Source organism: Styela clava, chromosome 3 (genome assembly GCF_964204865.1).
Source record: "Styela clava chromosome 3, kaStyClav1.hap1.2, whole genome shotgun sequence".
NCBI classification, from domain to species: Eukaryota; Metazoa; Chordata; class Ascidiacea; order Stolidobranchia; family Styelidae; genus Styela; species Styela clava.
The window spans coordinates 2,401,686-2,415,290 of NC_135252.1; the positions used below are offsets into that span (position 1 = coordinate 2,401,686).

The window sequence follows — 13,605 nt, forward strand, 5'->3', positions numbered from 1 at the left end:
CCCTAACTTTCTGGCGACTTACGTTGGAAGCTGTGAGTGTTTCAATAATAGCATTATTTGAGTAAAGAGCAGCAGTCCGCTTAATCATGCGAGAGTTCCATATTTCAGCAAAATTAAGAAGTTCAAATGCGTAAATTTGGATTGAAATTAAGTGAGTACGAGTACCGTTGTAATTACGCTTAGTCCGACTTTGCTTCCGATTCAGTCGCGTCAGCCGACTAATGCTTCGGGCATTCGTACGGGATCGCATCGATTTTCGCAGTGTTCCCGCGTACGAAATATTTGCGAGATTAAATTGATTTCGCTGAATTCAAAACTTTTTCAAAATCTCCATTACATATAATCATATTTTAATTAACCGAAGTGAAAGTTTACTGGATATTATCCTAATATTCACGTAAAGTTAACAATATTAAAAATTACAGGAGCCCGTAAATCAGTTACGCGTGAAACAAATTTCAGACAATACCTTATAATCAAACATATTTCCATCCATGAACTGCGCGGAAACATTTACTGACTAAAAATAATTACAATGTACAGTATTCAGTAACTTTAAGGTACCTTGTTGTTAAAGAAAATTATAACATAAAAGTGATGAATAAGTGTGCAGTATGCCATTCCGGTAATAATTCTTGAAGTCCATTGAATGCCACCCCAGGGAATTTAGACGTCGGATGTTACGGCAGTGAAACCCTTTTACAAGGCCACTGTAATTAACCTATGCTGCAAGTAAAGTTTACATTGGATGTACCATTTTGAAACTTTGAGAATAAATATCAAACTGCACCCGAATAAACACAAATTCAAATTTTGATCTTATCTAATGCCACTAAGAGAATACTCATAAAATCTTACCGCACTTGTTTACAATAGGTTATGACATCCAAGCATAATTCAACACAAAACTTCGAACATTTTGTATTGAGCTGAGAATTCAACTTCGCGATATCGAGACAGATTAAAAGTTATTGGATATTGAAACGTGTCGAAACTCCAAATAAATACGGTTTCTTCTGAAAGTAAACAGATAATCCTAGGTAACTAAAAATTAAAAAAAACTCTATCAGACAACGCATTTCATTATGCAGAATATTCAAACCTGGTCAGCACCTGAACATAATGACGAAAAAACCTGTCTATAATAAACTAACTGTTCCATTCGTTGGAATCTTAAGCTGAACTCACGCTCATAATCTTGAAAGCTAAGATAAGAACACAAACTCGAAATTGATGCATCGGACCACCCGTTAATGCTGTTAAAATCCGATTGGTTACTGCTTTCTATACAAAATAAGATACAATTTCAAAAACTAAACATTTGGCATGTTCTTTTTATTATTTTAATATGGTGACCGTACATTTCAACCCATACATTTGCACCCGTATATCCGCGGGTTCAATCTATAAGTGAGTGCTAAAATCCATGGGTTAGGGTTAGTATGGGTTCAAACATTCGTAAAAAAAAATTCCATAGGTGTAATAGTAAGCAGTTGCAATTATTGTGGGTTCAAATGTAATGGAACCTTCTAATATATATTGATTGTTACTGATTACTTTTTCTAAACGAAAGTTGAAATTTTTCGTACAACGCCAGATTTTGATCTGTTAATGGTTGCCATTCGCGTATCACAAAATGGCATAGGTAATAAGATATTTGGAATACTATTTCAAACAGTTATGTGGATACTATCCTTACTTGAAAAAATGCTCCAATTATTTATCTGAGTGCGGACAATTGCATAGAGTATAGAGCTCAGCTAGGAAGACGGGTTTCGAATCGAATCCCATCGTTGGTTTATCCAATAATTGATGAATAAACATTTTCTGTTTCAGGAGAATCAACATATTTAATATAAATCTAGTTGGTTTTGATTTAGTATTCTTTCGCTCAACACGAGTACAACTTAAGTCGTTGTTAGTTCTACAAACACGCCGATTTTTATGAAAAATACAGTTAGAATAGCAATATCTGGACGACTTTATGAAAATGTGTTTACTTTATTACGTGGGGAATATACTTTAACACGTTCGGAAGTTAAAAAGCAGTTCCTGTGGTTGTTTTTCGATATTTATTAAGGGAAATTTTGTATTTTTCCAAATGAGTGATAACATTTTAGCAAGATTTATTAATTAAAAAGAGGGCCCCTGTATTATTCTACCCGATCTGATTGCCCCGAAGACAGAAATCTCGCAATTTGTCCTTATGCGAATAGTACAACGGAAAAATATCATTGAAAATAAGATCGAATGTTCTGAACGGACTTATTTTACAACGAAACCGTTATATATATGCTAAATTTCAATTCAAAAAATGTATCGTGATTTACAGCAAAACGATAGTTTCGATCTTCTAAATATCTACACCGAATAAAATGAACTTTTTCCAAGTTCAAACAAACTACTCGAACGGTTCCATTATATTTGAACCCACGACAATTGAACCTATGGAATTTTTTTACGAATATTTGAACCCATACTAACCCTAACCCATGGATTTTAGCACCATCATATAGACTGAACCCGCGGATGCAACGGGTACAAATGTATGGGTTCAAATGTACGGCCACCTACTCGAACATCTTAAAACAATTTATTTCTCATTCAACATTTGCCCATCAAATTTATTTTTGGATTTTACTTAATAATATAACTCTATCACTTTCCATTTAGCAGTTTATTACTACGGACATGGGTAAACATATAAAGCTTAATGTTGGCATATTGTCTGTCCTGATTTTATTTTCTTTGCCGTATATGACTGTATCAATGGGATGTCTATCTTGTGAAGAATCCGACGCACAATGCAACGTGACGCACTGCTACACACAAAAATGTGAACAGACAGATACATGTGAAGGAACATGCCTTCTTACTGTTTCCTTGAAACCTAATCAGCAAGACACAGCGTTCACAATGTGCATGAACGAGGTAAAGTGAACTTAGCTTATTCAATTCGTGGATATCCAATGGGCAGATGGATTTAGTGAGTCAACGAATAATAAGAATAGGTGTATGGGATGCAAGTCCCGATTTTCTAAAAAAAAATATCAACTCCTCAGCAAATGTTTTATGAATCATTTTTTCACATCATTTTTCGGTTGAAAACGAATAGGATATTTATTTTGAGAATTTATTTGTTGCTAAAATTGTTACTTAACAGTTCGGCCCTTAAGTTTGAAAATTAATTTGGTAATTGCGCCTTATATGAAACGCCTTATTGTATAATCTGACAAGGGTTCTGTATCAATGTTAAATATATGTATAAATATATTCATGTACATTCAGACAAATATTGCATCTGTGTACGGCGAAGAGGATCTGGGGCCTACTTGTATTCAGTCTCGTGAACCAAACTATATTGCTGAAGAGAATTTCAGCACAGTTAGCTGTACGTGTCAGTCTGATAATTGTAATTCCAACATTGTTTTAATGAAGATAGAACCTCCGACTGATGCGAGTAAGTTTGTAAAGTTTCAACAAATCCATAGCACATCTCCACTAAGGCAGTGGCGTTAACACAACCTATTGTCGGGTCTGTCCATGTTCCACGTTTTGTATGACTATATTCAGTTTGACAAACATAATTAATCATGTACCTATGCGATGGTAGTTATTCAATACAGTCGAGAGTACTAAATGCTGTTAAGATCACCGCAGACCTTAATTCTCCCGAATAATATACCTTGTATACCGCCAACGTTTCTGTGCAAAATGCTTAAAATACGTTGACACTAAAGAAATTCTCTGTATCGTTTTTACTATTCTGAAGATTCTTTGTGAGATCTGTGGCAAAATTGTGTGAAACTCAACGATTTTGTATCATTTAAGAATTAAGTTATCGCGTCTTGTCCGTGTCATCCTGATACTCTTTTTGTTGAGCATTCATTTTGTTCAGAAGAAGAAAAAGATGCTGACATCACGGCTACTCTCGCATCCGGTATAGCGGTTGGTGTTGTCCTAGTGGTCGCCATTATCCTGCTATTTCGACTGATTGTCGTTCGACGAAGGAAACTAAGTGACGAAAAGGAGAAGCAGGCAATGGCTGGCGCGGGTCAAAGTCGATTTTCAGCCGATAGTTCAAGCTTATTAGAAAGTGCATGGGATGAAATGGGAAAACATAGCTGCTCAACCTACAAGTAAGTTGTTGGAGCTTAATTTCATTTGACATTGTGTTAATTTAGCTTCACTATTTGCAATCAACATTGTGTTTTGAGCGGTATACTTCAACTTTTTACTACGTGTTACATCTTTTCCAATTTTCCTCTTTGTATACCCCACAAATGAAAAAAGTTTACTTAATATCATATAGTAAAAAGTTGTTTCGTGAAGTCATGCCAGAAGTCTTACTCTGGTTTGTGGTCGTGGACAGACTAACACTGTACTTATGAATTAGTATTAGTGTTGAACGTGAACTGCGCGTATCTTTTTCAAAAGCACAAAACGAGCTGTAGTATATTAGGCCCAGGCCATAGCTTTAAATCCTTTTATACCATTTGTTATTTGTATATCCGGTATCTGACTTGGTATGTATACCCGTATACCCAGTTGAATAGCCCTGGGTCGAAGTATTGGAACCCGCAACACAGTGTACTCAAACTTGCCTTTCCGCAACTGGTTCATTTTATAATAAATATCAGACTGGAAATGTATATGTATATACTGTACTGAGTATTACCATATTGCCAGGTAATTTGTGACTGGCATATTACTATTTCGATGCATTTGGAGAAAACTAGGATTTATGATATTTGAGTTGAATACTATTTTATAAGTTTCAGTCAGATGCTTGCTATATGCTTTCATTCTATTATGATCAAAACAACCATTTCTATTATAGGTATTCAAACAGCGTAAGTTCACACTATAGTCGAGGATCGAAAGGAAATGCTCTCAACCAAAACGATCAACATTTGCCTATTGAAAAGAGCAAAATAATAGGTACGCATAATATTGACTTTAAACAGACTAACTTTTCCTCTCCCGGCCTCTAAATTTTTTGAAATGTGCTAAGCATAATATTGCAGATTCTTTCTGTAATTGTTCTTAAAAATAGATTTCGAGAGTTAATCCAATTATAGCTAGATTTAAGTGACGCACTTAGTCACTAAGTCTAGATTTATTGATATATATTGTACGTATGTACATGAACAATCATTTAGATTTCGTCGCACGAGCCTACAAAAAATCTGAAAGCATTCTGGTTATTCGTTCCCACGTAACATTACGAAATCAAACAAGACCGAAACTTCGCTCTGCTTTACAATCCATTGGCATCTATTGCAGTATTAAACTTTTTGTCTGCCCTTTATAGGTCGAGGAAGATTTGCAGAAGTTTGGAAAGCGAAGTTACAGCAGGATAATCAAACAAGCAAAGTTATTTCTGTCAAAGTATTCAGACTTCCTAACTACGGTGCTTGGAGACAGGAGAAAGAGATTCTTTCGGAAAGGTAAAAATTAACCTCGTTTAATTGGCTTTTATCAGTATTTGAAAACTGTCTTTGCATACTTGTAGGCTGAGGCAAAAACGGCTCCCGCATTCCATTTTTGAAAAAAAATAGACAAGAATAGATAGCCATTGTTAAATTTTTATTACATACTTAGGAAGGCATTTGTTTCCCATGTAAACTACTTTTTGAAAACAACATCTTCAAGATCGCGCGATACAGCTGCAATATATTTTTGTATATCTATCCTATAAAGTTTTCCATTATCCTCTGAATCATTTCCCGTGGAATTTCATTTATTGTGTTACAGATAGCATCTTCTAGAATCTAGTACATCAATAGTTGTTGGTCTTGGTAGGTGCTTGTACATCTCACTCTTATCATATCCCCACAGAAAATAGTCACAAGGTGGAAGGTCAGGCGATCGTGCTGGCATTCTCATATCACCATGCAAAGAAATCAAATTAGTTAATTAAAATAGGTCCTTGCAAAACCGCCTTTTCCTCCTAAAAAAGTAAGGAGTCCAATCTGCAAAACTCTCTCTAGGGCTACTTTCTGTCCAGTACCGAAAAGTTCGACCATTGACAAAACCAGATACATGGAAATGAGCTTCGTGACTGCGTGGTAGTCAGAACATCATTAGCAAAAACATTTTCAGTTACAGATTCTCTGTGAGTGAGAAAACATTCCACAATAAATGCACGGTGTTTACCCGTTCAAGTCATATTTATACATCAAAGTTTTCATAAAACTGAATAAAAAATCACATGTTATTGGAATCACTAATAAACTAAAGTCAAAATAGCAGTTCCTTAACAACATAAATTTATTTGAACTAGGTGAATAACTGCAACAGCATTGCCATAGTAAAAATTCAAAATGTGGATGTTTTTGCTTCACCCTTAACCTCACTATCGATACGCGGTAACATACCGGTAATAAAAAAAAAATTACTGGCACACTGATTATTTGGTCATCGTCAAACTAAATTTGTTGCTAAGGAAATAAACCATTGCTATTTCTGTTATCAGTGTAGGTAATGGTGAGCAATGTAATACGTATTTCTTTTCGAATATAATAATTTTAAACGTTTTGTATTAAGCATTTTTATATCTAGCCGTGTATGCGAGGAGCCGTGTATCTTTAATCATTAATTTTTTGCGATGTGTTTTATGAGTTTGCCAAGCGGTATGGTGTTAATTGTTGATAAACTTACCTGCAATACTTTGTAACTTTCATTTTTGGCAAATTTTAGTAAGCTATCTGTTTACTAGTTGCGAAAAGTATATACGATCTGTCATGCAAAATAAACGCCGTTGTGCTTCAAACAATTTCTAGATAGTCCGATAATAGTGTATTTTAATATGTTCTTCTTATCAATTCAGATGGATGAAACACGAAAATATTATTGAATATTATGCATCAGAGCAACATTCATCTCGTGGGCGATTGCAGTACTGGTTGATAACGGCGTATTATTCGAAAGGAAATCTTCAAGAATTTCTAAGAAACAATTCACTGAATTGGAACGAGTTTTGTGATATGTCGGCATCGATTGCAAGGGGTAATTTAGCGTTTTATCAGCAGCCCAAGACATATTGTGTCCGGCTTCGTTGAAGGGCTCTTACACTTAATATATATATGTATTGTCATAAAACGTATAAAACATTGTTGTTACTAGTTCATTTGACTCACGTGCAAGTCATATTGTCTAGTTCTAGTATCATCGTTTCGATAAAATAGAACGAGTAAACTCCAGACTCTAATCTCCCAAACACTTGCTTGAAGTAGATTGTTTCAAGATGTAAATAATTTGCAAAATTTTTCATAATTTGCCCCGAGTACCCCGAGCTAACCTAACATATACCATGTGTAACATAATTTTTCACATTGAGACTATCCAAACCCTTTACCACATCGAGCAATTGAATTAAGTCCTCCAGTTTGATGTGGCATATCAAGTCAAATCATCTAACAATAAATCTTAAGTTGAAGTCAATGGACCACAGGCAATGCAAAAATCCACTCGATTTAGGAACCACCCTACAGTAAACAACAGTTCATGTAATGGGCTTGATCAAAGTTGGGCCAATTGACTAAATTCATCCGACTCACACTGGGTGATTAGGAAATTCAAACATCAAAACATGCTTCTAATACAGTCGAGTTCCTGAGGATATATGACTCACTTGTACTAAATAAACGATTGAATCAAAATTATATCCATTTTACTCCCAAGGACACTACTTTTTCTAGAATATCACCATTCCTTATTACAAGCAATTACAAGCTTCTTATCTGTAGATGAGATCACTCTCCTAGTATGTCAAAATATCGATATACTTTTCTCTCTTCAGGGCTAGCTTATTTACATGAAGAGCACGATTTAGACGGCCATGAGAAGTTCCCCGTTGCTCACAGAGATGTCAAAAGTTGCAACATACTTGTTAAAGACGATGGCGTATCATGTGTTCTGGCAGACTTCGGATTGTCATTGAAACTAGATCCAAGTTTGAGCCGAGACGAACTGGCCAACGCAGGTTGGAATTGTGCAATTTTCGCAACTTTTTATATTGAATTTTCAGAAACTTCCCTTGCTTTTTTTTGTATATCTTCCCTGAATAGACCATTTTGTATCAAATATTCTTTGACGAAATAATATTTGTTTATGAATGTATAATCATGTAAAGTATGGTACGAAGTTGGAAGACTCTTTAGTTAAACTGAGGTTAACACGCTGGTATTAACAGTATTGGAAGCGCCGCATCACGCAAGGTGTTATGAATTTAATAGCTTAAGCCCAAAGATTCTTTCAGCTGCATACGTACCAATGCCTACTCTTCAGGAGCCTTTTCTGAGGTTGAATGATATTGAAATAGGTATCCGAAAGAAAACAGTGATGTTACGTCAGTTAACAGTTCCAATAATACAATGCCTAAGATTAAAAGAAATATTTTCATTGTCTTCCCAGGTCAAGTCGGAACTTCTCGTTATATGGCTCCAGAACTACTGGAAAAATTGGTGAATCTCGCTGATATTGAAATGTTTAAGAGGGTGGATATGTACGCTTTTTCTCTTGTCATGTGGGAACTTGCAACGAGATGTGATGTCATTGATGGTATGTCATTCTGTTGAAAATTTTGTGACATAAACTGTGGCTGAATGTGTAATATATTATATATCGATATCAATGAAAATAAACAGATGGATGACATCCATTTTCGCCGTACGTTGAATTTTAAATGATCATTTTGCTTCCTATGAGAAAATGAACACAACACAAAAATACAAATTGTTGTAATCTAGCTGTACTGTGGTGAAAGGAAAATTGTGTCCACTTGGGAAAACCTAATGCAATTTCGGGGTCATGTCTTTGTCATGCGAGATGTAAAATTTTGTTTTCCATTCTATGTTGCATACTCCATAGACTGGTGTGTGGTGGTATAGATGATCAAATGTCTTAAAATATTGCTGCAGGTATGCTTCGGCCCTACCAGCCTCCATTTGGAGACAGAATCACAGACCATCCTTCCAAAGAACAAATATTACTATTGGTTTGTCGATCAAAACTGAGACCAGAAATCAGGCCGGAATGGAGGGCGCATACGGTGAGATTCATTCACATTTATTCTTCACTTTCTCATTATTCAAAGATGATATTTTATTTTGGAATTGATGATGAGTCTCTGAAATCGCTTCGATAATGGATTGGGGTGAGGCATGTCGCCCCGTCCAGGCATGATTGTATTCTAGTTTAATATATAAACAAAACAAAAGGGAAATGACAGCTGTAAAATGTTTGAATCTGTGCTGTGTTATTCAATGGATTTGAATATATATATATATATATATATAAAATATATTTATGAGTTGAATAAATAAATATATGGAAGGAATAAATATATATTTATATAGTCATCGTCGTCACCATCCGCTAGGTGTCTATAGAGGGATGATGTAGAAAGCTTGTGAGTTGTGACTCAAGCCTTGGGGCGTGAACATCCTCGCGAATATGGTGAAAAACCTTGTGCCATTTGCCTACGTGTAAAACTTCGAATCTAATGAACTTGTTAATTTGTCGACTCATAGTCTGATGCTATTTGTGTCATACATTCCAATGAACACACTGTGATATGGCGTGACTATCGTACTACGTATACATAATTTGTTGATATAATCAGTCTTAAAATATCATTCAGCGATTTCTGATGTTCCTGCGCCTCAACAACTGTAAGGGTGTGAATACACTGCTAATTGTCACTAATCATATTTATGTTTGGCATACCTGTATGAAATGGACATTATAACCCTGAACTTATTTTTATTTAGGGACTTGCCAAGTACATCGACACAATGACCGAATGTTGGGACTCTGAGCCTGAAGCAAGGCTAACTGCAAGTTGTGTTCACGAACGAATTCTTGGGATTCGAAACGAAGAATGTATTGCGGAAGTACCATTATCGCCAAAAGAAGTTGAAGCCTTGCAAAAAGAAGTGATTGGGGAAAATGAAGCCAACGAAATGACAGAATTAATATCGACTGTGGTGTAGTGATCCTATACATAATACCACAAAATATTGGAGTCGCAGCTCGATATCCGATTCTGGAGCAACCCAAAGCTTTGAGTGGTGAATTCTCATTCCGCCACAGAAAATGGTAGAACCTATACATTTTATTCTACTTCATTTAGTTCTTCTGAATAATGACAACTCATCGCCACCAGTTTGAAATAATATAATAATTTGTAGAGCAGCATAAATCGTCCATTGCCTGGATATGAGATAAGTCACGTACCATCGACGAGTATTTCTGACAAGAGTCATCATTATGTGACCCAGGAATGTAAAATCAACAAAGGGCGTATTGAAAACTGTGATATTGTTTCACTACATTAACATGGATGCAAGGGGGAACTTGACCAGAACTTTGATACATACTTAACTCTGTATAATTTTCTTATATCATAAAGTAGCAAAGAACTTCATTATTATTTGTTAAAAATACCCGTAGGTTAACCCTTCTGAATTTGAATACAATTTGGTATGCTGAACCGAACGACAACATGAAAGAATAACGGGTATTTTTTAGCTCGTCTACCCGGTGCGCGTTACCCAAGCCGGTCATTACCGGCCTAAACTGCTCGAGGCAAGAAATTCCGGAAGTTGTTGAGTAATCACTTTGTACCACTCGCACCCAAGAAACTTCCCCCGGGAGTGTTCATAGTTTGTTTCGGTCTGTCTCCACCTTTCGTATCCCTTGCCGGCGATTATATTTTGCCGTATGTTTGTTAAATACGGCACTTTTATGGGTTTTGATTTACAGAGAATAACCAATCAGCGGAACCTCGCTATCAGACAAAACTATGTACCTGTATCAGTGCGAAGTATGAATAATAAGTGTGAGTAGTGGACTCTTTATGGAGATCGTGTCGCAGAAAATCTGTTGTTCATACTTCTCTGGCTGCGCATAATAAATAAGTAATAGCCACTAAATTCAGTAACTTGCATATATCAGTCATTTGCTGCATTTTTTTTTGTATTTTTAATTAACAATCAATCCATGCATGGTGCATATTTTATGTCTCACGTATATTACTTCAGTTCATTTTACCACAATGTATGTGTATCATTTTTCATAGATTAGTCCTATTGCTGTTCAGTAGGTCTATCACATGCTACTTGACAAAATTTTTATTTGAGTTGTAATAGCATGTCCATTGTAATCGGTCAATAGCTTATAAACCTCGCATTCACTGTTAAGTCCGTAGTACATGACTTTGTTTGCTATTTTTTCTTGTACTGAAGATAAGTAGATCTCCATCGTGTGCCAGTAATATTCATACAACTGAACCCCAGGTTACCATCAATAAAGACACGGTGCACGATTGCTGTTAAAATTTGATCAACCAGTGGAGATAATTAACGGAACCACACGAAACAGAAAATTTCATTTATCCATGTTTCTTATATCTTTGCTTCTGTTATTCAAATTTTATTGTACTTTTTAAATTAGGGTTTTTTCTTCATTTTTCGAGCTTTTTGTTTACTTAAGATCTTTTTTACCAAACATCAGAATCGCAGTATACTTTGTAGAGCAGCTATTCCCCGTTCCGCCATTTATAAACGAAATATCTCATTTGTATGATATGAATAAAAAACCTTGTGACTATATTACTGGGGAAGTATTCAGGAGACCAATAATTTTGAATATGAAATTCCATAATTTGAGGCAACACGATGCTTTTTATTTAATTGATGAACTGCAAGTTCAAAACTTGCCTTCTTGGCATCTGCAGTACAAGGCATTTTACAGTTTAACGACGCGTCCTAATGGAAATTTCAGTGGTGTGCGATCAAGACGCTTCCTTTATGACACATTTATACAGTTATTTTGCGTGTAGTACCGTCATTTTCAACTGATCTTTTCACACCACTTTCTTTTGTAAAAATACATATGGTTTAGTATTTTCCATATACATTGTATGCAACTTTGAATAAACAAATGTTGGTTGAATAAGTTTTGTGTGTGTGTGATAAACTCGTGATGCGGAAATATTTTGGAAAAACCACAATCAGGGGATTTGCTATGTAATGATAATGACTAAAAAGTCGGTCATATTTCCTTCCTCGAATGACAAATTTGAAATTAAGTTATATTACATAATGACATGTATACTTTCTACGTTGAATCACAAGATTTCATTATGATCACGCGTTATAAACCTGGAAGTGAATAAACGTTTCCGAAATTTAATTTAATATTCCTTGAATGAATGATGACAGGCTGGCGTTTCAGGGGCGTGTTAATGACTATTGACATAATTCTACCAGACGAACCACGCGCTACGTCTTTGTCAGAAGCAACGTTTTAAAATATAACCTCAGTTTCTTTGTTATGAAGTGTGTTACTTGATATTGGAAATTGAAAAAAGCTATCCCTTGTGTCATTATTATCTTAGGTGAGACAAAGCATATTATGCTCCCTCGTTTTTACCATGAGTATTGTGAGGCCCAGGCCTACACCTAATGTCCGTTAAACCTGACCGATATTTGTTTTAGCGTGATATTCAAAATTGATCATTCCATATATGGAAACTAAACTGTGCCGTCAAAGTAAACTAGATCACCATTAATATTGATTTGTCCGGTTTCAACTTTATTGCATTTTGTGATCATGATTTGTGACAGGTCGGCGACAAACCGGATATCCGTTGAATGCCTTATATGGTAAGGACGCAATTAACTTTCGTCTTCTGTAGTCCAAAGATAACTAATATCTTCAGGGGAAAATAATAAAAAAAGGAAAGATGATTTGCACTACCATTTACATCAGTGGCATTTATTATATACCTCAGATAGTATAATTTTAGGTCCGAATAAGGAATATCAACTGTACAAGGGCAGTAAATCAACTATGATGTCATCATTTATGAAAGATCTCCCCAATGTATCCAGTGAAATAATAGACGGCCTGTCTATATTTGGCTTGTAATTCGGCAATAGTTGAACAAACAGAATTTTGTTCGATTTTCTGACTAGCGAAAAGTCCTAGTTTATTTTTGGAGTCACAGCAAGACAAATTTAAACTAAATTTACTTCTAATTTGTCAATGTAGACACTGAGAAGCGAATTTGAAATTGCATAAAAACAAAGCGATGTTGTTAAAATGATTATACTTATACCGTATTTTCACGATTGAATGTGTAAAACTGATTTATCACAGTGGGTCTATAGGTGGCTAAATTGATCTTTATTTTCAGTAATATGACTTTTTGAAACTGCAAATTATAATATCACAAAAAAATGTTCTACTTTGTGTTGTATGGCGCTGGTATTTTTGAGCAAAAGAACGATTTTTGTATCAAAATACAGAGTGTTCTTCATCATTCCTCTTTTGTTGGATACAATAAAAACGATTTTATTTGTTGTGAAAGAAAAAATAGGCTACTTCGGATTACAGCCATTAGTTCCATCCATTTCTATTGGGCCAAATTTGAACGGTTGTTAAGTAGTTTGTGTATATTGTTGGACTGGGCATTAGGTAAGAGTTTCTACTCTCGACTGTAGATTCCGTATAAGGAGGCATAATCAACGATAAAAACGAGAGAAAACGGACGGACTCGTGCCATCGACTATCATTGAAATTTTTTTCTCTCGC

The 13,605-nt window shown here is 35.3% G+C and overlaps 1 protein-coding gene across 2 annotated transcripts; it reads left to right on the plus strand.

Moving 5' to 3' along the window:
- The first annotated feature begins 2,673 nt into the window (after positions 1-2,673).
- Positions 2,674-11,964, plus strand: LOC120343230 (TGF-beta receptor type-2-like). 2 transcript variants are annotated; one of them, XM_039412363.2, is made up of 10 exons: positions 2,674-2,931; positions 3,289-3,460; positions 3,899-4,139; positions 4,841-4,941; positions 5,315-5,450; positions 6,833-7,011; positions 7,805-7,987; positions 8,419-8,565; positions 8,925-9,055; positions 9,777-11,964. In XM_039412363.2, the coding sequence occupies exons 1-10, from the start codon at positions 2,692-2,694 to the stop codon at positions 9,996-9,998; spliced, it is 1,752 nt and encodes a 583-aa protein (XP_039268297.1). In that variant the 5' UTR covers positions 2,674-2,691; the 3' UTR covers positions 9,999-11,964. The 2 variants fall into 2 exon arrangements, with proteins under 2 accessions (XP_039268297.1, XP_039268299.1); XM_039412365.2 differs by having other exon boundaries at positions 3,902-4,139.
- The last annotated feature ends 1,641 nt before the right edge of the window (positions 11,965-13,605 follow it).